This window comes from Delphinus delphis, chromosome 15 (genome assembly GCF_949987515.2).
Source record: "Delphinus delphis chromosome 15, mDelDel1.2, whole genome shotgun sequence".
Classification (NCBI taxonomy): Eukaryota; Metazoa; Chordata; class Mammalia; order Artiodactyla; family Delphinidae; genus Delphinus; species Delphinus delphis.
In genome coordinates, this window is record NC_082697.1 from 21141867 (window position 1) to 21169503 (window position 27637).

Sequence of the window (27637 nt, forward strand, 5' to 3'; positions counted from 1 at the left end):
CACCTGCTTATTTGTGTGTAGTTCTTGGTGGGTACCTGTCCGTGTGTGTCTGGCTGTGGCTATGTACAGGCATGTCTCTGATTTTAATCTGATTTTCTGTCTACGTCACCGTGTCTGTGTGTCCAGGTTTATTTGTCGTATCTGTCACAGTGTGTCTGTGTCTCTGTGCGTCCACAACCCTACGTCCCTGATTGTGTGTCTGTGTCTGCTCCATGTGTATCTTTATCTGACGGTGTATGTGTCTTCTTGATCCCGGGTCTGACCTGACTGCGGGTCCATGTCTGTGTATCCAAGTATGCCTGTGTGTCCTGGTGCAATTGTGTGTCTGTATCTGTGTGTGTTTCTGTATCCAGGGGTCTCTGTTACCCAAGATCTGACTCTATGTATCCAGGTGTGTCTGGGTGTCCTGGTCTGTGTGTCCCCGTGGCTGCCGTCCCAGCCCTGCTCTGTTTCCCCAGGGGGCGCCCTTGCCCAACCTTCACTTCCTTCCTCGTCTCCTGACCCCCGGGTGCGCCCCAGCCGGCTGGTGGAGAGGAGCGTGGACCCAGACAGGACACCGCCTCCCCGCCAGGTCCCCGCCTTCCCGCAAGGCCCCGCCCCTAGCCCGCCCCTAAGCGGGCTATAAGTTCACCGTCGGTCTCAGCCTCTGCATTGCCCGTTGCTAGTGGTCTGCACTTGGAGAGTCCTGCCACGGGTCTGAAGAGCACAGCCACCACCCGACCATGGCCGAGGGTGAGTATCAGGGTCAGTGCAGTATCAGGGTCAGCGCCGCTGCGACCGCTCAGGGGCCCCGGGTCCAGCCATCCTTACCTGATCTCTGTGGTCCCACCGGTGCAGTGGGGGTCAGGACCGGGCTGGGCTCAATCCCTAAGTCCCCGATTTGGAGCGCAACAGGTGGGCTGGGCTGGGTGAGAGGTGCCGGGCTCCCAGTCCTGGCTCTGCTTGGGGCCTCAGCTTCCCCATCCCCAGGGCATAGTCATTAACCTCTGCCTTCCTGGATCAGATGAGGCAATGGAACACGAAGGCATGTTATGAACGGTAAAGTACTGTGTTAGCAGACCATTGTCACTTGTCCTCCGTCAGTTAGTGGGAGCTGGCTCCCTGCTGCATGCCAGGCGTGAAGCTGTACAGAGGGTGCTGGCCTGGGCTCAAGTACTTAGTTTTGGTTAGTCCGTGGTGGTGTGTAACCCAAGCCTGGCTGTCTCCTTGGCCTTGGGGGCCAGAGAGGAGCTCCCAGCATCCTATGGGGGAGAGGCCTGAGAGCAGACTTGCTTTCCTAGGTCCCTCCCTGCCCTCAAGTTCTGCAACCCTTGTCCTTGGCCACCGGTTGAGTCTCAGTTTCCCCTCCTGTAAAACATGGACAGTAATGCCAGTCCTCAGTACATCTGTGAAAGGACTGGAGAAGGAGCTCAATTCATTTCCTACACACACACACACACACACACACACACACACGGGCAGGGCTACCATTTCAGAGGAGGGATTTCTACGATGGGAGGTGCGCCTGTACTAATGCTGCTGGACTCAGCATCCTGGCTGACTCTTGGGTCAAGTCCATTTGGAGGTGGCCTCTGCACCACCGCAGCCCCCAGGAAGGAGGGTGGGCAGAGCGAACATGGAGAGGGACCCGGGGCGCGTGGAGCAGGAACAAGCAGGGGGAACCACCGACGTGCCCGACCTGCTGTGTGATCTCGGGCCACCTTTGTCCCTCTCTGGGATCCGGCTCCCCAACACATGCCATGGAAAGCCAGCTCAGGGCTGGGTGTGACGCGTCACCTAGGCGGCCACTTGTGCCCCATGCAGTTTCCCACCCTGTCCCCAAGAGTGGGGTTCCGTAGACCTGGGGGACTCTGGAGATGCCAATTATGATGAGCCCCCTGACCCACTGCCAGAGTGGCCACTTCCTACAGGGGTCCCGGTGGCCTGGAAGACCTCGGGTCCTTTCTCAGTGCAGAAATCCTAAGATCCTGGACCCCAGTGTTTCTGCACCTCTAGAGCTGGGCATGATTTCTGGAAATCTTTCTTCAGACAATAGAGTGAGAAAGCGCTGCATCTGCCCCAGACCAGGGACTGACCATCTCCCTAAGGTCTCCTAGGGGGACAACAGTGGCCTCTTTCTTGCTTAAGCTCTCTGGAGTTGAAGTTTCCCAAAACAGTGTTTCTTCACCCCAACAGGCCAGCAGGAAGTTCTTCCCTGTGGCTAGCGGAGGTCTCTCTTGCTGTGATTGCAGGGGCCTCAACTTCCTCCAGGTCTCCTCCTAGGCTTGAAACAACACGGGAAGTGGGCGGGGGATGGGAGGGGTGGAGGGGGTCAGGGGGATGGACAACAAATCCTGAGCTGTGAGTGAGGTTGTTACCAGTGCGGGCTCCCGAACCTACAGCCCTGGATTCAAACCCCAAAGCTTCAGCTTGTGCTTGCCGTGAGACCTGGGGCCGCGTAATGTCTCTGTCTACAAAGTGAAGGTAGTGGTAGTAGCTGTGTAGGTGGGTAGTTGTGAGGTTTAAGTGGAGATAATCCATGTCAAAGCCCTCGGCAGTTACTGGGCAATTCGCGCCTCATTTGGGGGCTATTCCATGGCGGAAGGGAGGAGACCTGCATGTATGTCCCTGTGGAAGGACCCACTTGCTGGGTGACTTTGGCAAATCCCTGCCCCTGGGCCTCAGTGGGACCACATACTCTTAAGGGCCCCATAATTCTGAGCATCTCCCTTGCCCACTCCTCTCACCCTACGGTCCCCCTAATCTTGACCTTGATTAGGTCAGATTGAACTTGCCAAGGTTTATGAGATTTGACCCCCACTCTCCCATCACCCCAGTCCCTCCCCTGGTCTTCAGCTCCCTCTGAAAATATGGGAAAAGAGAACTTTCACATATCAAACTTTTGCCCTGGGCTCGGCCCCGGGGAAAGGGTGTCCTCTGCTAGACCTCACAGCAGCCCTTTGATGCTTCAGTAAAGGAGGCACAGAGAGGGAGAGACACCTTCCCCAGGATCACACAGCGGCACAGCAGAACTGAAACTCAGGTCCAGAAGACTCCAAAACCTCTGTCATTGAAAAAAATTTATATTATGGAGAATAATGAACATACATAAAAGTAGAGAGAACAGTAGAATAAATGCCTATGTTCTCGTCACCTGGTCCCAGCTACCACCAACTTATGGCTACTGTTGCCTCCTGCCCTCACACCCCACAACCTATTATTTGGAAACAAATCCCAGGCATCACATCATTTCATCCGTAAATATTTCAATATATCTCTCCAAAGAATAAGGACTCCTTTTTAGACATAAACAAATTAAAAATTCCTTAATATCACCATTATACATCAGTATTCAAATTTCTAATTGCCTCATGCATGTAATAAATAGTTTTTAAAATCAAAATCCAAATAAGCGTCACACAGCACAGTGGGTTGTAATGTGTTTTAGGTTTCTCTTAGTCTATAGGTTATCCCTTCAACTTTTTTTTCTTGTCTTTTCTGGGTTTTTTTTTTTTTTGTAATTTATTGGTTAAAGAAACCAAATACTTTACCTATAGTTTCCCAGAGTATGAATTTTGTGGATTGCTTCCTGGTTCTGTGTTTACATCTTCCTCAGTCTTCTGTATTTTCTGGAAATCGGAAATTGAACCTAAAAGGCAAAGCCTGTGTAGTTAATCGATACCGAACACCACCCCCCTTTTTACCAAAAGAGCCCTCCAATCACAATAGACTAGCTCGTGTTCAGTAGGCATTTATTATGAGCCGAGCACCGGGCTAAATGGCTCACCACAGCCCTGTTAGGTGGGTCCTGCTGTCCCCACCTGTGGACACATGGGGAAAAGTGAGGCCCAGAAAAGCTGAGTTGCCTGAGGGTCCACGGCTGGGAGGTGCAAAGCTTCCCCACTTGCCGCAGTGCACGCAACCTGTGATTAAGAGCTGGGGAGGGAATTCCCCATCGGTCCAGTGGTTAGGACTCTGGGCTTCCACTGCAGTGGGCCCAGGTTCAATCCCTGGTCTGGGAACTAAGATCCTGCAAGCCGCGCAGCATGGCCAAAAAAAAAAAAAAGAGTCGGGGAGATTCAGGCCCAGTTAGCCCCTGGGGGACAGGGCGGGTGGGGATTGGGAAGACTGGCTCCCGGGGGGCGCCCTGAACCCCTCACGTCCAGGGAGCTCAGGGCTCACAGCTGGCTGAGGGATGGAACCACGGCTCAAGATCTGTCTCCACAGATCTTGTTCTGGAGAGATGTGACCTGGAGCTGGAGGCCAATGGCCGTGACCACCACACGGCTGACCTGTGCAGGGAGAAGCTGGTGGTGCGACGGGGCCAGCCCTTCTGGCTGACGCTGCACTTCGAGGGCCGAAACTACGAGGCCGGCGTGGACAGCCTCACCTTCTGTGCCGTGACTGGTGAGTCCCACGCCCGCACCTCCCTGTTCTGTGGTTTTGTTGTCCTCTGACAGACCATGGGACAGGTGACGCCGTTCCTCTTCACCCCCTGAGAAATTCCCAGCAGTCATAACCCATTTTACAGATGAGGGAACTGAGGCCAGAGAGTGCAGAGATGTCTCCGCAGGCCCTCAGTCTTGTAGATAAGTCTGTGCTTCTGGACGCCTGGGTTCCTGACAACCTGTTGTCACCAGGGTTGAGCGGGAGGTTTGCCGCCACACGGGTCCATCAAGGTCCTGCCTGCCTTTTCCCACATGAGAACAACTTCCCAGTTCTTATCAACAGTCACCCCCGCAAACCCACGCAACCTGATGAAGCCTCTGGGATCAGGCCCAAAGAGGGTCTGGTTGGTGGAGAGAACCCCAGCTGCTCCAGCCCTCTGAGTGGGCAGTTTTATGTTCCCCTGGTTCTTTCTCTAAGCCTTGGGAGGCTGCCTCAGGCTCAGGAGCTGGACAGACAGACCTGGGTTCTGGTGTGGACCAGACTGCCTACCCGCTGTGTGACCCTGGGCAAGTTGCTTAGCCTCTCTGAGGTAAAGCGCTCCTGGTGGAAGGTAGTTAGGTGAGAAGGGCCTGACATGAGGGAGTGCTCTGCAGATGTTAGCAGCTGTTTGCTGGTCTTGCTCCAGGGACTCCAGTGATGGATGAAGGGACATTGAGGCCCCAACCACCCCATCCCCAGATGCCCAGTGTCCAGTCTTCTTTGCTATTCCCAGGAAAGTGGCCTTAAATGTCAAATCCCTGGGTTTGGCTTCTGATGGGAACCACTCCCTTGAGGTCAGAGAGGGGCCGCCTGGCTGGGACTCTGGCCCAAGTGTGGGAAAGGTGAGCTCTAGCTCTTTCTGAGGTCTCTGAGGCCAGAGAGCAAGCAGGCTGAGGCCCGTACTACCTGGGAGGCCGTTTGATAAAGCTTATCACAGTGCCTGCAGACCGGCCACGGATATCCCCTTCATCCCTTTCCTTCCTCCCCCTTCCCTTCTGGCAGGAACACACCTACTAGCCAGGGTACCCCCCCACACACATACCCAGCATCCTTGGGGTTCTTCCAATAAATCTGAGGGGCCTCCTGCAAGTCTCTGATCTTTCCAGCCTCAGTTTCCCCCTCTGTAAAGTGGAAGGCTGAATCCATGGCAGTTAAGGGCTGGGTGTGGTGCCCTGAGAAGTGTCAGACTTGGCTTGATGAAAATCACATCTATGGTGTATGCATACTCATCCTGAATCCTTCTGTTCTGGAAGCATAACTAACACCCATTTTACAGATGAGAACTCTGAGACTCAGAAAGGTCAAGTTACTTGCCCAGGTCACACAGTAAGTTAGGGACACAGCAGGATTGAAACCCTGACCCTAGAGTTGAGGCTTTTCATTGATGTGATCTGAGAGCAGGGACATTTACTTGTTCACCACAAGTGCCTGCCGGCCTCAGTTTATTCCTCTGTGAAATGGATGGTCGATGAACTGCCAACTTGGGTATTTCCCATCTCTTTTTCCTTCTTTCACTTTCAAGGTGTCCGAATTTCTTTCTCCTTCTTCTCCATTTGTCTAGGTAGCCTGACACTAGGTCACGAGGCCCCAAGTTCAGGGTTGGGGCCACGGGGGAGGCAGGCAGCTGACCTTCTTACCCCAGCAACTAATCTCTGTTCTCCAGTCTCTGCCAACTTATCTCAAATCATAGCCAACCTGCCCTGGTAACGTCCACAGCCCCCGGGGCAGCCACAGAAGGCACTGTATCTCTGGGTGCACTCGGCCTCCCTGTCTGAGCTACCGAGACCCTCCTGTGGGCTGGGGAAGCTGAGAAACAATACCAGGAAGCGGAGCTTTCTGCCTTGAGGCCTGGCTTTGGTCAGCCCCCGACCCTGGGCCTGGCCTGGGCACCCTGCCCTAGTGTTGGAACATTCTAGCTTATGATCAGCCTGTCCTACCTCTTCAGGGAAACTGAGGCCCAGAGAGGGGAGAGAGCTGGCGAAGGTCATTCAGCAAATGGGGTGTGTGACCTGACCCCACCCATGCCCAGATGCCATGCATTTCACCCTGACAATTCGAGGCCAGACAGGCTCTGCTGTGGGGTACAGACCACAGCAGACAAGCACCACCCTTGTTAAGGAATAAAGCTCTGCTTCCCCCCAAGGCGGGCCAGGGTTGGGAAGGTGGGTCGGGTGAGAGTGAGGTCATCCTGAAGCAGTGAAAAGAAGCCTTCTGCAGCTAATAGGAGGCTTGACTCTGGAAGGTTCCCCTCATCCACCCCACCCAGGCCCTCACTGCCGTGGTCGGGGTAGTGGCCAGGACCCCTCAGGTCTCCAGGGCCATTTACCCAGGGGGGTCTCTGCGGCGCCTCTAGCCCCACAAAGAGTACCGCGTGGAACCGCAGCCAAGGAGTTTTCTAAGCCAGTTTATGTGAGCAGCAGTGGGGCCGGGGGCAGCCCGTCCGCATCCCATCCACCAGGACCCCTCAGAAGAAAAGGGTGTGTAAGTGCGTGTATGTACACGGTTTCCGCGGGACAGAGAGAAAGGGAAATGTGTTTCCTGGCCTGTCCCTGAGGGTGATGTATCAATAGTGATGGTGGCTATGGTACCTGGCCCAGGCCGTTACCATGGAGACCAGATCATTGATCATCCAAACAGAGTCTTTTCTGAGAATGAAAGGGGTGCCATTAAGAATTATGCTGGATAAACAAATGGGACCTAATGAAGCTTCCAGGCTTTTGCACAGCAAAGGAAACCATAAACAAGACCAAAAGACAACCCTCAGAATGGGAGAAAATATTTGCAAACGAAGCAACTGACAAAGGATTTATCTCCAAAATTTACAAGCAGCTCATGCAGCTCAATAACAAAAAAACAAACAACCCAATCCAAAAATGGGCAGGAGACCTAAATAGACATTTCTCCAAAGAAGATATACAGATTGTCAACAAACACATGAAAGAATGCTCAACATCACTAATCATTAGAGAAATGCAAATCAAAACTACAGTGAGGTATCACCTCACACCGGTCAGAATGGCCATCATCAAAATATCTACAAACAATAAATTCTGGAGAGGGTGTGGAGAAAAGGGAACCCTCTTGCACTGTTGGTGGGAATGTAAATTGATACAGCCATTATGGAGAACAGTATGGAGGTTCCTTAAAAAACTACAAATAGAACTACCATATGACCCAGCAATCCCACTACTGGGCATATACCCTGAGAAAACCATAATTCAAAAAGAGTCATGTACCAAAATGTTCATTGCAGCTCTATTTACAATAGCCCGGAGATGGAAACAACCTAAGTGTCCATCATCGGATGAATGGATAAAGAAGATGTGGCACATATATACAATGGAATATTACTCAGCCATAAAAAGGAATGAAATTGAGCTATTTGTAATGAGGTGAATAGACCTAGAGTCTGTCATACAGAGTGAAGTAAGTCAGAAAGGGAAGGACAAATACCGTATGCTAACACATATATATGGAATTTAAGAAAAAAATATGTCATGAAGAACCTAGGGGTAAGACAGGAATAAAGACACAGACCTACTAGAGAATGGACTTGAGGATATGGGGAGAGGGAAGGGTAAGCTGTGACAAAGCGAGAGAGAGTCATGGACATATATACACTACCAAATGTAAGGTAGATAGCTAGTGGGAAGCAGCCGCATAGCACAGGGAGATCAGCTTGGTGCTTTGTGACCTCCTGGAGGGGTAGGATAGGGAGGGTGGGAGGGAGGGAGATGCAAGAGGGAAGAGACATAGGAACATATGTATATGTATAACTGATTCACTTTGTTATAAAGCAGAAACTAACACACCATTGTAAAGCAATTATACTCCAATAAAGATGTTAAAAAAAAAAAAGAATTATGCTGGGACCACAGGCATAAAATGAAACTATCCTGGGAAAACTGGGATGTATAGTCACCCCAACTTTACCCCTTTCGGTCTCAGTTTCTGTATCTGTGAAGTGATTCAATTGAGCTAGACAATTACCGCATTCCACTCCAGTCTCAAAATCTGTTATTTGGCCTGAGAATTCTGATTTGTAATATGGTCTCTTTGGATGACGCTGGGGGTAGTTCATATTTACTGCATAATTACTATGTGCTAGTCACTACTTTAAACTCTCACTGATTCTTCTAAACAGCGTTAGAAGGTGGTAGTGACAATAATTAATAATAACTATCATGTATTGAGCACTTACTATGTGCCAGGCACCTTGCAATGTGCTTAACAAGCATCACCTTCTTTGAGCCTCACAATGACCTTATGAGGAGGTATTGCAATTGACCCCATTTTACAGGTAAGGAAACTGAGGCACAGAGAAGCTAAATAGCTTGTCCAAGGCCACAGAGCCAGTTTCAGACCTGGAGTCGAACCTTTCCAGGCGTGTAGTCTAAGCCTGTTTTCTTCTTTGATGAGAAAATCGCAGATCAGAGAGGCCTGGTGACTTAGCCCAGGTCACACAGCACTCAGGGTCTAAGTGGTGGAACCAGACCTAGGCTGGCTCTCGGGCCCCAGTGCTGCCCCACTTCTCCCCTAAATACTGGCTCTGGAAGACAGGGAGCATTTAAAGGCTTACAGCTGGCTCCTGGCACTCAGACAGGGCCCCAGAGGCCTGTGTCATGCCAGTTAGTTCATAGTTATATTTGGGCCTGGGAGTGGGTGGGGCTGGCAGGTAGCCCCTCAGTGAGCAGGGCCCCATATTGTCAGTAGTGAGGGGGGGCAGAGCTGCAGGGAGGGAGATGCAAGAATAAACAGAAAGCCTCCCGAGCAGCCGCCCAACCAGGCAGAGAAGGTTTTGTTTCTTCTCTCTGCCGCCCAAGTCCAGAAAGAGTGACCAGCACCCCTCACCCTCCCCATGACTCAGACCCGCCTACATGGGCTAGGCCCTGCCCTCCAACTGAAAAAGAGCTAGTTCAAGACAGGCTGTCACCACACTGAGCCCTGAAACCCCCCCACTAGGGAGCATCCCTTTTGGGAATGAGAGGCACCTTGTGGGCAGCCCAGGGCCTAGAGATGTGGGCTCAGATGTTAGCTTTGCTGCAGACCCCTGGGATGTTCTTGGGAGAGCCCTTCTCTCTGAGCCTCAGTTTTCCCTCCTGTACAAGGGGTCTTGGGAGAAGCAGGAAGTGCCAAGGTGCTTTGTAAAGTGTAAAAGGCTGTAGGGAGGCGAGGGGTAGTTCTGGCTCTTCGTGGCTGCCTATGGAGGTACAGAGGCAAAGCTGGAGGGGCCCTTAGGAGACAGACACCTAGGCCTGCATTGGCCAGCACCTCTGCTAGCCAAGAGCAGGCAGGCTTTCAGACAGGCCCCACTGGGGACATCAGAGGACCAAGGTCCCATTCTACTCAGAGTCTCGGCTTCTTTTTCTGAAAGTTAAAGGATTTAGGCAGGAGAGGAGGACCTTCGGAGAGTATCTTGCCTAATTCCTGTCCATGTGACAGATGGGCAAACTGAGCCCAGAGAAGAGAATGGTCTTCCCCAAAGTCACGCCAGTCCAGAGCAGTGTGACTGTGACCCTGTCCCAGGCCACACTGTCCCCTCTCCCAGGAGGAACCTCCTAGGAGACTGAGGGCGTGCTGTGCGCCTGCACGTTTTCACGTATTCCCCCAAAACCATCCTGCACATTTTGGGGTCTGATCCCCACTTTACAGATGAAGAAGCTGAGGCTCAGAGAGATGAAACCTGTCCCCAAAGTTCCCTCAATGGTTAGTGACAGAACTAGGCCTCAAACCCAGGCCCAGGGGACCCCAGACATGTGCTCTGCTCCTGCCAGCCCTGGCGCTCACCCCCCCTCACCACCCCTGGCTCACGGCCCCTGCTTTCTCCCTCTGCAGGCCCAGCCCCCAGCGAGGATGCCGGGACCAAGGCCCGCTTCGGGCTGTCCGATGCTGTGGAGGAGGGTGCCTGGGCGGCCACAGTGGTGGACCAGCAGGACAGTGCCCTCTCGCTGCAGCTCCGCACCCCAGCCAGCTCCCCCATTGGCCTGTACCGCCTCAGCCTGGAGGCCTCCACTGGCTACCAGGGCTCCAGCTTCGTGCTGGGTCACTTCACCCTGCTCTTCAATGCCTGGTGCCCAGGTGAGCTGCGCTTCATCCGCGGGGCAGGGTGTGGAGATGGGCAGGGCTGGACCCACCCATGGGAACCACTGAGGGTGGGGGGATGGGGCGGAAGAGACGTGCAGTTGAACTGAGTGAGGCCTGCTCTATACAGTTCCGTGCTCCAGCCTCCCAAAGACCTCGTGATGTCAGAACTCATTATTATTCCCATTTACAAAGGAGGAGACAGACTTGCGGAAGCAAAATGACTTGCCCCAGCCTACGTAGCTACGAAGGGATCTCACCCCGTGTCTGAGGCCCTGGCACTGTGAGCTGGGCCTGGAGGTGGCCCGGGTTCAGGAGCCCCGTTCAGGAAAGGGCTGCCCAATGGATGCCCAGGGCCGCGGCTTTACGCCTGGTTCTGTTCCGTGGGGCTCTGTTTTAAATCCCACCAGACTGGCTTGGGGAAGGGAAACAGGGAGGTGGAGGGGCGGGGTACCCAGGAGAGGTGGGCAGGAGCAGTTTGGTCACCTAAGTGCCTCCTTATGCACTCTTTCAGTGATGGCTCTCAACAATCCCCAGGGGGAGAGGTTAGCATCGTTTTACAGACGGTAAACTGAGGCTCAGAGATAAGTGGTTTTAGGCAGGTCCTTCAAGAAGCAAGTGGGCGATGCTGGACAAAACTAGAGAGTCCGGGAGAGGGCTGAGTCTATCTCGAGCAGATGGGAGGAGACAGGGGCGCGCCACAGGCCTTCCTCAGTTTCCGCATGTGACTTACAAGACAGTGGGCTCTCTTTCCTTCCTGCTGCTACGGAGCCCAGCAGGGAGAGAGGCCTTGTGGGTGGGGCCAGCTGGGAATGGGCTGTCCCTCCTCAAAGCCTGGGGCCCAGGGCAGAAATTCTGGCCTCTCCAGCATCAAGACAACCAGCTTCTTACTAGGCCACTGCTTTCTTTCTTTCTTTCTTTTTTCTCCATTTTGGGGCATTTTATTTGAACAGAAAGATTTTTAAATTTTCTCTTTTACATACTTTCGCTTTTATTTCTAATTATAACAGTAAGACATGAGAACACCCTCTCTATAAAAGCTTCAAGCACTACAGAGAGACAAGCCCCCCTTGACTCTCTTCCTTGGGAAACACCATTATTAGATGTCTTTGGGGGGGTTATCTCCTTAGATTCCAATGTATGTGCCTGGAGAAGTCACTGTATTTTTTCTTCCTTCCGGTTTTATTGAGATATAATTGACGTACAGCACTGTATAAGCTTAAGGTGTACAGCATAATGACTGTACACGATGACTTATGTACATCGTGAAATGATTATCACAAGTTTAATGAACATCCATCATCTCATATAGATACAAAATTAAATAGAAAAATTTTTTTCCTTGTGTTGAGAACTTTTAGGATTTATTCTCTTAAGAACTTTCACATGTAACATACAGCAGTGTTAATTACATTCATCATGTTGTACAAGACCTCACTGCATTATGGGTTTCCCTGTCTTTCTTAAACATAAAAGAATCTTACCATATCCATCAGCCCACAACTTGGGTTGGTTTTTTTCTCCCTCTACTGTACATCTTGAGGCTCTTTCTGCATCAGTCTGCAGACATCTGCTCATCTTTCTTAAGAGCTGGGAGTGCCCTGGATCTTGCCGGGTGGATGGTTCATTAGTCTGGCTCCCACCCACAGGCATGAGTTGATCCCCTGTGGCTTATCAGAGGGAGGAACACCCTTGATCACATGCCCTGTGGCCACACGGAATGGTTTCTCAGGACAGAAGTGGCCTTGCTGGACCCACTGTCCACTCATTTTGATTTCAGTCAATGTGAACTTACAGCTAGTTGGCAACCCTGCCCGCAGGGCAGGAACGTGGCAGTGCCCCTCCCCGACCCCAACACCGTGGGGTTTCAGAGTTCAGGGAATGGGGAGTGAGGGTCTGGGGTATGTCCCCTTCCTGTGTCCTGGCCTCCTCCCTGACAGTCAGCCAAGCAGCACAGTGACTAAAGGGACCCACATCCTAGGCCGGGAACCGGTGATGAGGAGGCAGGAAGTTGGGCTCAGTGGTGCTGGGCACACTAGGGGAGGAAACTGCTCTCCCTCTGGGGGGAGGGGGGATCTGCCCGTGACCTGGGGGCCTCCCATCCCTGAGCTCCAACATGGTTGGGGTCGGGATCTAGCGGCCCCAAGGCCTCCACCTTTACCAGCTAGAGACCTGAGCGGGGACATCATAGTCCCAGCTTCCTGGGCTGCGGTGGGGACAATTCAACATGTGCTGACACCTTCACTGGATGAGAAAGTACCGTGGGCTTTGCCTTCTTTAAATTCTTCCTCCCGTGCTGCCACTGATTTACAGCCACATAGTTTATTTATCTGAAGGCTGATGTTTATTGCAAAATCTTCAGAGCCACAGGCCAGGACGCAGAAGACACCCAGCCACTTTCACGTTTGCTTCCTCCAAGCTGTAAAGTTGCTGGTCGCTGTAGGGAGCCCAGGGGTCTGAGGGGCCGGGCAGCTTCATCCCAGGCACTGGGCATGTTTCCCCAAGCTGATTTCAGTAGGCACGCTGCCTGGGCCCGCCATACTTTTAGGGACCCATGAAAATGTGTTAATTTCTTTTAAAATCAGAAGAAACAAAATGAATGTTCAGGCCAGAGAATGTGTTTTAACATATAATATTAATATGTTCATCATTATACCAATGCAGTCATAAAATATATTTTTGTTTTTTTATTTTTTTGTGGAGGAAGGAGCCCACGGAGGCAAAAATGCCCAGAGCCGACCAAAGTCATACCATGGCTCTGGAATTCCCCTTCCCAGCCTCAATTTCTTCACTTGTGAAGTGAGGATTAGAAAGGCCAGGCTAACCTTTGCCTTCCAGTCATCTGGCCCCACCGCCCCAGGCCCTTTTCTGTCGTCACTAGCCACAGGGAACTAAGTGCCCTGCGTCTTCCAGCAGGCGCACCTCTGCTCTCTCTGGTCCTCTGCTTAGAATGTCATCCAGGCAACCTTCAGATGCCAGCGGACCCCCCAAGCTGGACAAGGACCCTCCTCCCCTGAGCTGCAGTGACACTTTCTCGGCTTTCTCTCCACCTGAATGATGCTCCTTCCTCGCACTGGCTCAGGGCTTTAGCTCGCAAAGCACCTTTCAGATCTGGGATCACATTTTACTCTTAGGGAACACAGTCAGGTGGCAGGAGAAGAAGTGACCTGCCCAGGGTCACACAGCAAAGGAGACTCAGAGCTAGGGGGTTCCTGACTCGTGGCCCAGCGAGTGTGCCTGTCCCTTGTTTTGGCATCAGTTTTCCCATCTGTAATATATTCTTGAGCCTCAGTTTTGCCATCTGTAAAATGGGGCTTCCAAGGATCCCTTCCACATGGGGCTTTTGTAGAGATTAAACAAGTTAATATATGTCATACATTTATCATGGGTCCTGGCACATGCCAAGTGTCGGATAAAAGACAGACATTGTTGTCACTGATAATACCTTATCTCACTGATATGGGATTATTAATTAATGACTAGTTTTTCTGATTAAAAGAGAGAAAGGCCTCTGAGAAACTGACCTGGCCCTGGGGAGTTGGCACCCCAGCTGCCATGTCTGTGGGGAACCTGGGCCTTGCCAGACCTCGAGTTGAGGCCCTTTCCTTTTCACCCACAGCGGACGCTGTGTACCTGGACTCAGAAGAGGAGCGGCGGGAGTACGTCCTCACCCAACAGGGCTTCATCTACCAGGGCTCAGCCAAGTTCATCAATAGAATACCTTGGAATTTTGGGCAGGTAAGGCCACACCCTGCCCCTCCCAGCCATCTTAGGCCCACCGTGTACTAGGTCCTGGGTCTGAGACAGTCAAAATCAAAGTCAGAAGTGTGAGCAGGTCTGAGTCACCCACACCATGCTGTCAAAGATTCAAGGGCCCTGAAATGGCTAGAGGCTTAGAGAGGGCCCAGGCCAAGCCTGAGGTCACACAGCAAAGGGTGGCCCTTTCCACTGTGGGAGCAGCAGCTCTGGATTCAAGGTGGAAAAGAATAGGAGGGCCTTTGAGAGTTGTGGGGCTGGCAGGTGCTCCATGAGGGAGAAGGGGAACATTCAAGGCCATATATCAAAATAATGGGCAGCACTGGAGGAAGCTTACGATATGCTAGGCATGTGCTGAGAGGGGCTTTAAACCATTATCTAGATCAGTGGTTCACAAACTCGAATATATGTCAGAATCACCTAAAAAAATGGGTTAAAACACAAGTTCCTGGGTCCCAGCCCTAGTTTCTGATACAGTAGGTCTGGGTGTGGGCTGAGATTTGCATTTTTAACAAGTTCTCAGGTGATGCTGATGCTATTGATCCAGTGATACTTTGAGAATCACTGTTGTATCAGCTAGCTACTGCTGACTAACAAACAAGTCCAAAACTTGGAGGCTTGAAAAAACAATCATTCATTATTTCTCATAAATCTATGGGCCAACCAGGACATGGCTGTCTAGGCTGAGCTGGTTGGCTCATCACTGTACCATGTGATTCCTCCTCTTTCAGCAGGCCAGCCCAGGCTGGTTCTCCAAATCAATACTCTTATTTCCTCTACTATCCAGCATCCCATAAAAATTATTGAGATATTGCTGAGAAAACTCATGAAGCAAGAACCATCACACCCCTCGCCCTTCAACCTCCTGGTGTATTAATGGGTGTTGGCCTCCTGGGGTAGGGTTCACCTTGAGATTTCTCTTAGCAGCCCCTGGATCAGGCTCCATGTTCAGGACTAGAGAGTCCTGCCCTGGGATCATAGGATGATCCCTGAGATCTGGGGCTCTGGCCTCAGTTTCCTCTTCTGAATATTGGGGATAATAATCGTAAAACTGTCTGCCTCCAAATAACTGCAGAAACCCTGTAGCCCTCTGTGGGATGTAAATGAAATGGTCATATGACTGTGATGCATAAAATACATCAAAAAATGAATTGGCTCTTATTTCCCAGGGCTCTGTATTCTCCCCTGAGAGACAGAACAAAGCTAACTCCTCCCTTTCATTTTCTGAGTTGCTGGTCTGTGTCCAGGTTGTGCGGAGCCGTGGGACATGGCCTTGCAAACTTTCGGAAGTCATCACTAGCCAGGATGATAAGACCTAAAGGAAGGAAGGGAATCAGGCAGTTCCTGAAGTAGGCAGAATTTGAGCTGAGCTTTGGAAGAGGTGGGTGCCTGGTATTCCAAGCCAAAGGAACAGCATGAGCCGAAGCTCAGAGGTGGGAAAGTTTATGTACCTAAGAAGTATGTTACAGTTTGGGGAGCACTTATATGAGAAGGGGCCCCAGGAGATGACGTGGGAGAAGTCAGCAGTGTTCAGGTTGTGAACAGCCCTGAATGTCAGGCAGATGGCAATAGGGAGCCACAAAATGAATGGTTCAAGCCAGGGAGGGCTATTCTGTGTCATGGAGGGAGACCTGCGATAAGGCCTGGTTTGGGACAAGACCACAGAGACGGGGAGCAGGGGGCAGACAGGAGAGTTCTTGAACGTGACGGATGGGTCGTCCAATGAAAGGTGACAAGGAGAGATTTTGAAAAACATAACATCTGAGTTGCAAGGATGAGAAGGTGTGCGTCACACAGAGAGAGGCAGGAAGAGCATTCCAAGCAAAGGAAATAGCAAGTACAAAGGTCCTGAGGCAGTGAGCCTGGAGCAGAATGAGTATGGGTGAGAGCGGTGAGAGATGAGGTCAAAGATGGGGTGGGACACAGATCGGTTTTTTTTTTAATTTTATTTATTTTTTATACAGCAGGTTCTTATTAGTTATCGATTTTATACACATTAGTGTATATATGTCAATCCCAATCTCCCAAGTCATCCCACCACCACCTCCCTTCCTCCGCGTCCATACGTTTGTTCTCTATGGGACACAGATCTTAATGGGCCTTGCAGGCCACAGGGAAAAGTCTAGATTTTACTCTGGGTGCAGTGGAAACAGGAGTGATGAGATTAGATTTACTTCTTTACAGTCTATACTTTGGTTCCAATCCGAACGGTGTGTGGCGATAGGATGGGGAAGGAGGGGAGGCTCATCAGCTCTGCAGGGTGAGTCAGGCTTGAGGGAAGTGAAGACGTGGTGGTGGGGGAGTGCAGTGGCTGGGCCTGAGGTGAGTCGGAGGGGAGGGAAGCTCCAGGGACGCTGGGCTTTTCACTCTGGGCTCTACTCCAAGTTCCCAGGACCCCCCAGCCTGGATGCAGTCACACCCCCTCCCCCTTTCTCACACACTCAGTCATTGTCCCACCTGACCCCCCCCTTTCCTGGGCCAGGAAAAGCTGGCACTACAGAGATGTGACAGACCCAGCCCGAGCCTCCGATCTGAGAGGTGAGACAGCAGAGGGGTCCCACAACTGCTGGACTTCAAGGCAGGCTTCCCAGAGGAGGTGACTTCTCAGCTCCCTCATCCTCCCCTTGTTTCCTCTGACACAGTTTGAAGACGGGATTCTGGACATCTGCCTGATGCTCTTGGACGTCAACCCCAAGTTCCTGAGGAACGCTGGCCGCGACTGCTCCCGCCGCAGCAGTCCAGTCTACGTGGGCCGGGTGGTGAGCGCCATGGTGAGTGAGTAGCAGGCCTGCCCCAGGGGCCCTCCCTTACTGTGATGATGGAGGCCAGGCCCCGCGCTGGGCACGGTGGGGAAACCCAGGAGATGGGTGAGTTCCAGCTAGGAGACCTTGTATTTGGAGAGACAAGGTACAAATGCGAGTAATGCCATGTGGTCCCTCAAAGCAATCCATTCATTCATTCATTCACTCACCCATCCAGCAAGCATTCGTCAAGTGCCACCCACATCCTAGGCACCGGGGAAAAGCAGGTGTAAGACATGAATGGTCTCTAACTTCATAGAGCTTCCGTTCTAGGGTGTGTGTGGGAGGAGACAGGCGGAACCACAGTATCACATGAGTGCACAGTCATAAATTACGATGCACTCGCCAAAGGGGCCAGATGTGTGACAGTGTCTGACACAGGGCCTAACCCCAGCAAGGGGCTGGGGGACCTCCCTGAGTGATGAGTCCCGAGTTGACGTAGTAACTGGGAGGATAAGAGCATCCCAGGCAGAGGGGACAGCTTGTGCAAAGGCTCCCTGAGGAGGGGCGGCTGTGGCAGGTTTGAGGAGCAAAAGGGGGGCTGGTTTGGCTGGAGCAGAGCACAAGCAGGAGGGTCGGATGCAGGTGGGCTGCAGAGAGGGCAGGGCCAGACAGTGCAGGCCTCAGGGCCACGGTCAGGAGGCTGCATTTTATTCTCGAGGTTCTGGGAGTCTGGGGGCAAATGACACAATCTGGGCAGGGGCCAGAAGGGGTCTTTGTAAAACTCAGGTCACGCCGTGTCACTCCCCTTCCACTCCACGGACAAATTCACATCTCCAGCATCACCCTCACGACCTTGACCCCTCTCTACCTCCTCCCTCCCGCTTCTCTCTCCAGCACCAACCATCTCTAACCTCCTGGTCTGTCACACCTTGGGATCTTTGCACCTGCTCTTCCTTCAACCTGGAATGCCCTTCCCTGCCTTTCACCATGTGCTGAATTCATGCCCACCCTAGTGCAGCTGTCACCCTTTCCCCAGGCTTGGTCCCTCTGATGCTCTCGCTGGTTGCAGGTCAACTGCAATGATGACCAGGGCGTGCTGCTGGGACGCTGGGACAACAACTACAGGGATGGCATCAGCCCCATGTTCTGGATCGGCAGCGTGGACATCCTGCGTCGCTGGAAGAATGACAGCTGCCAGCGTGTCAAGTATGGCCAGTGCTGGGTCTTTGCTGCTGTGGCCTGCACTGGTGAGCGGCACACGGGATGTGAGAGGGCCTGGAACTGCCCTTGGCTTCTGTGAGCCCGGGTCCCTGCAGCCTTCTCCCAGGCCTGATGTGTAACGGAGTCAGGGAGATTTGGTCAAATAAGGGGGCATCTGACCCCCGTGGTCACGGGGTTTCTGCAGGGATCCGAATGGTGGATTGGCCCAGGGACTCGAGATGGACTGCCCGGGTTGAATTCCAGCTCTGCCTCTGACCCCTGGGAGGACTTGGGCAAGAGAACTGGTGTCTCCAAGCCTGTTTCCTCATGTGTAAAATGGAGACAGCAGTCACTGACCCAAGTGCCAGGGAGCTCTTAGGACCCGGGGAGATGTCACTTAGCACAGTCACTGGTTCAAGTTAGGTGGGGTTTGGGGGTTTCCGGGGCAGCTGGGATTCCTCAGCTGGATCTTGGGGCATTTTCTCTGTGTCCATAAGTCGGCTGACCGTGATCGGATGGACGTTTGCAGTGATGGGCACCGTGACACACTTTTCTGTTCGGCCAGGCTGCCCATACCCATTACCCTCTGAATCATTACAAGCTGCTATTATTAGCTCCTCTTAGAGGAGGAAACGGAGGCTCAGAGAAGAGAAGTGGCTTGGCCAAGGTTGCACAGCTGGTGAGCGGCACAGCCAGGCTTGGAACGAGGTGGGCCCGCCCCTCTAAGGCCAGCCTCCTGGCCTTAGACTGTGATGATGAGGCCTCCCGGGACACCATCCCTGGGACAGGAGTGGAGCCTTGCTCCCTGGGCAGCGGCGACAGGTCTCCCCAAGCCTCAGGTCTGTACTCTGAAACCTGTCACATGGTGGGGCAAGGCCTGGGGTTGGGACATCAGCCCTCGCCACGGGCAGCAGAGCATCCAGACTCTACCCAAGTTAAAGGGCACAGGAACCAGGTAAGAGGTGAAGGGTCACAGCTGCTCCTTCCTTCCTCCTCCCAGTGCCCTCCTGTCTCCCGGCCAGAATCCAGGGCCATCGGGGAAGCTCTTGCTCTGGTTGATGGTGGGCACAGGGCAAAGGTCACATCCCTGTCCCTCCCCCGTCTCAGAGACTCAACCTCAATCAAAACTAAAAGTAAACCAAAGGTCCTACAGATTATATTTAGTAGGCCTTTCTGTTGCCTTTCTTTTTTTAGATGTTACTTTCTTTACCTTACCCTGAGAATATGTTACTTTTACATTTTACATAAAAAGTAACATAAAAAAATGAAGGAGGAAAAACACCCATAATTCCCTCTGTCAGGAGCACCTAGCCATCACCATTCGGGCAGGATTGGTGCCCGGGGTCTTCGTCCCTCCTCTGTGGTCTATAGTTGCCACTTGATATCCTGCCTCTTTGTCACCTATCATTCCAACACCAGTCCCTTTCCCAGTTACTCTGGGCTCTCTGTAAACTGTGCTGAGGCCCAAATGCAGGCCCTCCTCGTCCACGATGGAGTCCCAGTGCACCTGAAGCCCGGGCTAGAGAGGAGGAAACAAGGCCCAGAGAGGCGAAGGGACTGGCCTCAGGCCACACAGCCTGAAGCAGCTGGGGCTGGAACGGAAGGGCTCCTGACCTTTGTTCCCTCTTCTGCTTGCCCCGCTGTTCACTCCTCACTCTGAATCTCTGTCATTCCTTTCCTTCCTCCTTTTCTTTTTACTTCACCCACTCCTTCATCCCATTTGACAAATTAGCCTGTGCCAGGCCTGTGCTGGGCTCTGGGGATATAAAATAAGACAGCTCGCTCACTGCCCTCAGAGGACAAATTAAAGAATCCCTCACACACCTGTATATTGAGAATGGTGATGACTCGCCAGTTTTGCTATGAATGCAAATGATGGGGTAATCTACACCCGGCCGGGTGGCCTTCCTGGCCCAGGGTACAGCATATGCCAATGTCCTGGGGCTGTTGGCAGCATGGAGTGCTGGAGGAGCAGCAAGGCCAGTGTGGCTGGAGCAAAGTGTGCAGGAGGTGGTCAGGGGCCAGACCCTCCAGGGTAAGGGCCACGGTGGAGGTCTGGCCTTGACCTCGAGGGCTGTGGGGAGCCATTGAGGGTTTAGCAGAGGACCGTTAATGTCAGATTTGCATTTAGAGTCTTTTGTTATCTGTGATGTGAAAGGGAAAGAGTGGACATGGGCCAACCAGCGAGGTGGGTGCCATTGTCCGGGTGGGTGCACCCTTACCAGTGTGCAGTGCTCCCTGGGGTACAGATGGGCACGTGGAGGCCCAAGCAGAGCAGATGTGTCTAGGGCCTCAGCTCATCCCCTAAGCTCTCTCCACTGTGTCCCCCGACCCAGTGCTGCGGTGCCTCGGCGTCCCCACCCGCGTCGTGACCAACTATAACTCGGCCCACGACCAGAACAGCAACCTGCTCATCGAGTACTTCCGCAACGAGTTTGGGGAGATCCAGAGTGACAAGAGCGAGATGATCTGGTGAGGGGGGCGCTCAGTGGGAAGGATCCCCTGGAGAGGAAACTTGGGGCGATTTCTCAGAGGAGGTCACATTTGAACTGGGTTTAAAAGTTGAACAGTATTTGGACAAAAGGAAGCGGGCCTTGGAGAGGCTCCAGGACGGGGACAGCAGGAGCAAAGGCCAAGAGGAAGGAAAGTCAATGCAGGGAGCATGAAAGGGCGTCCTGGAGAACACACCGTCCGGGGTTTGCACTGCCAGGCTGGGGGTCTGGTCTTGATTCCAGAGGCTTCAGACTGGAGAGAGGTGTGCTGATGACCGGGGGGACAGATCGGAAGCAGGGGGCGGGGCTGTGGTCCAGGTGGGTGGTGGTGGGGTCTGAATCCAGGCAGAGCCTGTGAGCTGAAAAAGAAGGAAGAGTCGGGGCTTCCCTGGTGGCGCAGTGTTTGAGAGTCCGCCTGCCGATGCAGGGGACACGGGTTCGTGCCCCGGTCCGGGAAGATCCCACATGCCGCGGAGCGGCTGGGCCCTTGAGCCATGGCCGCTGAGCCTGCGCGTCCGGAGCCTGTGCTTCGCAACAGGGAGAGGCCACAGCAGTGAGAGGACCGCGTACCGCAAAAAAAAAAAAAAAAAAAAAAAAACAACAGCAGCAAAAAAAAAAAAAGAAGGAAGAGTCGAGAAATTAGGAGGTCTGGTCAGCTGGGCATGCAGAGCCACTGAGAGGGGAAAGGAGTTGGGGAGAGGGGTTGAGGACTCCCAGTGTAGTTGGGAGCACCCGACTGGGGCCCCCAGAGGAAGAGCAAAGTGTGGTGGGGGACGTTCTGGGGTCAGCTTAGGACAAGGCGAGTGTGGACAGCCCGCAGGAGGTGACCGTGAACGTTTGCATGAGAGTCCTGGTCCACGTTCTGCTTTGTTTCCCCAACAGGAACTTCCACTGCTGGGTGGAGTCGTGGATGACCAGGCCTGACTTGCAGCCGGGATACGAGGGGTGGCAGGCCCTGGACCCCACGCCCCAGGAGAAGAGCGAAGGTGGGTTGGCAGGTGTGGCCCCATTACCGAGATGAAGTAACAGAGGCTGGAGGGGACCCACCCAGCAGAGGGGCTCCTCAGCTGGAGAGGGGCAGAGCTGGGATGCTAACCCAGGTCTGGCTGACTCCAAAGAACATTGAGTGTTGGGGGACCTCACTGATATTTTATAAAACACCTCTTTTATAATTTGAAAAGTAATTCATGCACATTGTGGAAAACAGAAAATACGGAGAAGCACAGAGAAAAAAAGTCAAATAGCATCTTTGTCCTCTTCCCCCCAAGAAATTTCATTAACATTCACACACAGCTTCCAATAATTTCAAATGAATCCTTCCTCAGAATAATATTTTAAATACACACAATATAACACCTAGGGTTCAATTAGATTGCAATATAGTTATCAAAAATTTTTAAATAAATTTGTGATATAGTAATATATGCTCTATATAACAAGATTTATTAGTAGAATCAATAAGTTCCAGAATTTTGTGGTAGAGATGAATGCAATCTATATTTCCGGTTATCTGTAACAACTATAAAGAGAGATAAAAATATCTGTGGTTCTTATGAGTGACAAGTCATAAGTGCACCTAAGACTGGCTTGTGGTCTTTCACAGTCGAAGGAAGTGAAAATAATGATGTAATTTTTTCCCATCCAAGTTTATGAACTCCTGAATTCTATTTGCTGCACCTTGGGGGTTCCATGGACCCCAGGTTAAGAACTCTTCCTGCACATGGTCTTTCATCCTGGCCCTGTCACTTCTCCATATATCATTAGCATTTCTCTATCAGACAGTTTTCTGTGATTTTAATTTTAATTTAATGTCACCACATTCCATCAAATGGACGCACTGTAATATAGCTACCAAGCCTCTAGTCCTCAACATTTAAATTTGTGACCAGTTTGAGGCAGTGGTACACCACACCCAGATAAACATCTAGCTCTCTTGTTCATTTCGTTAGCACACACTCCCTGAGTCAGTGTCAGACACTGACTGCTACTCTCAGTCTCGGCAGGAAACCAGACAGACACACACCCTTGTAAAGTATTGCCTACAGTTGGCTTCCTCGTTTCCTTAAGTGCCTTGGGATACATTTCTGTTTATCAAACACATAGAAATAAGTGTTTGCCAATCCTCCTTAGGTAGGTACAAATATCCCCACGTGAAGCCAGGACTCAGAGAAGTTAAGTGGCTTCTCCAAGGTCACACAGCTAATAAGAGACTGAGCTTTGAACCCCAGAAGCTGGGTTCCAGGGTCCCCTGGAATTCTTTTTTTTTTTTTTTGTCTTGTTGCATGCCTTGTAAGATCTCAGTTTCCCAACCAGGGGTTGAACCCCAGGGCCCCGGCAGTGAAAGCGCAGAGTCCTAACCACTAGACCACCAAGGAACTCCCTCCCCTGGAATTCTTAATTCTTACCTGATGCTGCCTTCTTAGAAATGGAATCCCTGAGTCAAAGGCTATATGGTCTCTAGGTTTTCGGCTACGTGTGGTTGAATTGTGGAAGATTCTGGAGGTACCACCCTCCCCTCAGCCCAGGCTCGTCTTACCCTTCTCCTCCTCCCAACCAGGGACATACTGCTGTGGCCCGGTTCCCGTTCGTGCCATCAAGGTGGGCGACCTGAGCCCCAAGTACGACGCCCCTTTTGTCTTTGCCGAGGTCAACGCCGACGTGGTGGACTGGATCCGGCAGGATGATGGGTCCATGCACAAGTCCATCAACCACTCCCTGGTCGTGGGGCAGAAGATCAGCACAAAGAGCGTGGGCAGAGACGAGCGGGAGGACATTACCCACACCTACAAGTACCCGGAGGGTAGGGGCCCTCGGCTCATCACTGCCTTGTGGATAAGCAGCTTGTTTACCAGCCCAGAGGGCATGTGTGTGTGTGTGGTGTGGTGTGTTTTCTGGCAGCTTGCAAACAACAATGATCTGTAGGTTACTCTCCATTTCAAGAAATTCCTTAGAATCAGATGCAAACTTGACAAACACCCTGGGGGCAGGGGGACAGTGGTAAAGGATCATTCATTTAGGAAAAGAATTCTATATTCCACAAAAAGATTTCATTGGGTTTTTAAGCCTCACTTTCTTTGTTGGTTTGACTCAGTAAAACTGAAAGGGATGGCTGTTATACAAGAGAGGCTTTCATCTTCACAGAAAAATCATGATGTCCATGTTGTTTAACAGAGCTTATTAGTGGTGGGAGCTCCAACAATAGATGGTCAATTCCATGCTTTTTTTTTTAATCTTTATTTTATTTATTTGGCTGCACTGGGTCTTAGCTGCGGCATGCGTGATCTTTAGTTGTGGCATGCGGGATCTTTAGTTGCAGCATGAGGGATCTAGTTCCCCGACCAGGGATCAAAGCCGGGCCCCTTGCATTGGGAGCACGGAGTCTTACCCACTGGACCACCAGGGAGGTCCCTCCATGCTTTTTTTTTTTCCGGTACGCGGGCCTCTCACTGTTGTGGCCTCTCCCATTGTGGGGCAGAGGCTCCGGACGCACAGGCTCAGTGGGCATGGCTCACGGGCCTAGCCGCTCCGCGGCATGTGGGATCTTCCTGGACCGGGGCACGAACCCGCGTCCCCTGCATCAGCAGGCGGACTCTCAACCACTGCGCCACTAGGGAAGCCCCCTCCATGCTTTTTTATTGCAACGTATTTGTGCTGAAGAGGTTTGGAAGTCCAGAGGGGCCAGGAAGAGAAGTTCTTGGAACTCTGTAGTATTAATTGTTTTAGCATTTCACACACAGGTGGGGAAGTGGGCATGAAGGTAGATTGGAAAGGTTTAAAGAGAAATGGACCAAAAGAAACTTAATAAGATGGGCTCAATCAGACACAAAGATGAAGCTTCTTTCTGCTACTAATATTAAATCAATAGTGGGGAAAAGATGTGGTTTATTTTAAAAATTGAATTTGAGCACATCCAATGGCCAGTTCAATAGACAGATATTTTCTAAGCATCTACGGTGTGCCAAGCACAGTAGGGTTCACAGAAGTGACTAAGAAACCACAGGCTTTATCTGACCCCCGTTGACTCTCCAGGGCTGACTTGGGATTGGGTATTAAGTGGCCGTGCTCCAGTGGGAAGGGCTAAAACAGAAGGAAAAGATGCTTTCCCCGGCCTCTGAAAGGTCTAGAGCTGATGATTTGATAGAAGAAATAAATATGTACCCAACAACACTGGGGACAAAAATAAAAGGCACATGGGGAGAAGTAAATGGAATATAAAGCAGGGGGCAGTCATTCCTGCTGGAAAGCTCAACAGGTAGAGAAGGAGGGAAAGGATTTCAGGTAGAAGTGGTCCCTGTGCAAAATGCTTAGAGGTGAGAAAGTTCTCATTGTATCAGTGCCTACTAGGCACCAAACACTGTTGTAGGCATTGGGTATGACTTCAGATTAAGTAAAACACAGTCTTAGTCCTCAAGAGGCTTGAGAGTGTAAGCATATGAACAGAAAAAAAACCTGGTGGGCCAAAACACCGTGACAGGCAATAGGCAGCTATGAAACTCCAAAAGACATTGTGACTCTTTCATCCTGGGAAAGGAGGAGTCAGAGAAGGTGTCCTGGAAGAGGGGTCATTTGGGGATGGGTCTTGAGGGATGTATAGGAGCTCACTTGTGGAAAGTAAATAAAATACTCTTTCCTCCTCCTGGCACAGTAATGTAAAGAAGGGGCTCCCTCCGGGGGTGCTCTGAGTCACCAGAACTCTGAGAAGCCAGCTTGCCCTGCTCCCAGCCTCCTTCTCATTGATCCCCCTTCCAGCTGTGATGAAGCTCTCTTCCCTGTCCCCACAGGGTCCGCAGAGGAGAGGGAAGCCTTCACAAGGGCCAACCGCCAGAACAAACTGGCTGATAAAGAGGAGACAGGGGTGGCCATGAGGATCCGTGCGGGCCAGGGCATGAACAGGGGCAGCGACTTCGACGTCTTTGCCCACATCACCAACAACACTGCCGAGGACCACGCTGGCTGCCTCCTGCTCTGTGCCCGCACCGTCAGCTACAACGGGATCCTGGGACCCAAGTGTGGCACCAAGGACCTGCTCAACTTTTCCCTGGAGCCTTTCTCTGGTAAGGCCCTGTGTTCCTGGAGCAGCTGTTGACCACCCTGACGACATGCTAGGTCGTGCCCTGAGAGCTGAACGTGTGCCATCTACCTCACAGACACTCCCATTGCCCTCACTGTGGGTCAGGCCCTGTCCTCGGCACTTTATAAATAGCAACCCAGTTCCTTCTTATAACAAAAGTAGGAGGATTCTTTTATGGTCCCATTTTCCAGATGAGAAGACTGAGCACAGAGAGGTTAAGTAACTTTCCCAAGGCCACACAGGAAGTGACAGGACGGAGACTTGAACCTGTACTCGTAGCAACTATTCTATTTCATTCCATCTCATCTTCGCAGGACCCCTGACTGCTTTCCCAGACTCTCTGCTGCCCCTTCCAGCAAATTCCTTTCCTCCGTCTCCAGCAACTCACACTACAGCTGCCTCTCCCCAGAGCCCCTTTGAGAACCTCTCCTATTTCTCTGGAGGTTCTCAGGCTCAGAGAGAAGAGATTCAAGACCAGCACTACCCAGAGAACTTTCTGTGATATAAGGATGTCCTGTATCTGCGTTGTCCAGTATGGTGGCCACTAGCTCCATGTGGCTATTGTGCACTTGCAGTGTGGCTGGTGTAATTATGGGACTAAAGTTTTAATTTCACTTAAACAGCCGCATGTGGCCGGAAGCTGCCATACTGGACAGTGTGGCTCTAACAGTGATAGGAAAGGAAAAGCCCTGATCTTCTCCTCTTCCATGGCTCCAGTGCCTGGCCCGACCTCCCTGGGAGCAGATCCCCTTCCCCATTTGGGGCTGAAATGATGTCAGTAGCTCACCCAGCCCTCAACCCTGGGCAGAGCCTCTGTCGCTCTGGCTTCTTGGTCGGATGCCTGCACAGTCATCGTCCCCTTGATCCCTTTTTTCACTGCTGGCTTTGTCACCACTACTGGTTATCTCCCTAAAATTAAGCTGGAGACCCTGAGAGGGGTTGCGGCAGCCGAGGTCACTTAGGGAGGCAGCACGGAGCCCAGTCTCCTATCCCCCCCAACAGCCCATTCTCTGTTCCTGCACTTGGAGCTTGTGGGCATGGGGAGGGCAGGGGGGTCTTCGAGTTGGGAGAGGACCCGGGGTCAGCATGATCTGAGTAGAACATCAGTCAACCCTGGGGCCTCTATCTCAGGGCCACCTCAGGCACCCTGGAGCCACACGCCGGGACAGAGCAGACCCTCTGTCAGGGTCCCTGAGCAGCGGCAAACTCTAGGGGCAGAGCCACGTGGCACCAGGGCTGGGGCCCCAACACTTATGCTGCTAAAAGGCGTGTTCGGAGGCCAGACTTGGCTTTGAATCTGGCCTCTCCCACCTTCTATTATTAATATTAATTTTGGCCGCGCCATGTGGCGTGTGGGATCTCAGTTCTCTGACCAGGGATCCAACCTGTGCCCCCTGCATTGGGAGCTTGGAGTCTTAACCACTGGACCACCAGGGAAGAACCTCTCCCGCCTTCTAGATGTATAACCTTGGGGCTTGAATCACACCCATCCATCACATGGGGCATTAGCATGCCCCTCATGGGCTGCAAAGGAGATGTGTGTTCAGGAAAGATCTGGAAAGTGTATGATGGTGCCTGGACACGGCGGGGCTCTTCACTGTTCGCTGAGCAAGTGCCAACAGGTGTGGGGAGGCCGAAAAGCATCTTTCCTGAACCCTGCTGTGCCAGGCAATGGTCTCAGGGCCGGGCTCAGTGCTTCCTGAGTCACTGCCAGCCTTGCTGGTGTGCAGAGGACTCAGCTCTCATCTCCACATCCAGGCCCCGAGTCAGGGGCAGGGCTCCATCCCTACAGGTGTGTGGGGTGGTCGGGATACCGAGATCCTAGTTCCTGCAATTCTGCCCACAGGATGTGGGCTCCTGGGTATTTCTCTTCTCCATTCCAGGCC

At 52.1% G+C, this 27637-nt stretch overlaps 1 protein-coding gene across 1 annotated transcript in view; it reads left to right on the plus strand.

The window, feature by feature from the left end:
* The first annotated feature begins 642 nt into the window (after positions 1 to 642).
* Positions 643 to 27637, plus strand: part of TGM2 (transglutaminase 2) — a 33253-nt gene continuing 6258 nt past the window's right edge. Inside the window, exons 1-10 of the mRNA XM_060030794.1 lie at positions 643 to 732; positions 4207 to 4386; positions 10243 to 10485; positions 14108 to 14226; positions 16887 to 17015; positions 18058 to 18235; positions 20525 to 20660; positions 21563 to 21666; positions 23238 to 23480; positions 25462 to 25734. Coding sequence (XP_059886777.1) covers positions 723 to 732; positions 4207 to 4386; positions 10243 to 10485; positions 14108 to 14226; positions 16887 to 17015; positions 18058 to 18235; positions 20525 to 20660; positions 21563 to 21666; positions 23238 to 23480; positions 25462 to 25734 — 1615 coding nt within the window. The 5' untranslated portion in view covers positions 643 to 722. The remainder of the gene's footprint in view (positions 733 to 4206; positions 4387 to 10242; positions 10486 to 14107; positions 14227 to 16886; positions 17016 to 18057; positions 18236 to 20524; positions 20661 to 21562; positions 21667 to 23237; positions 23481 to 25461; positions 25735 to 27637) is intronic.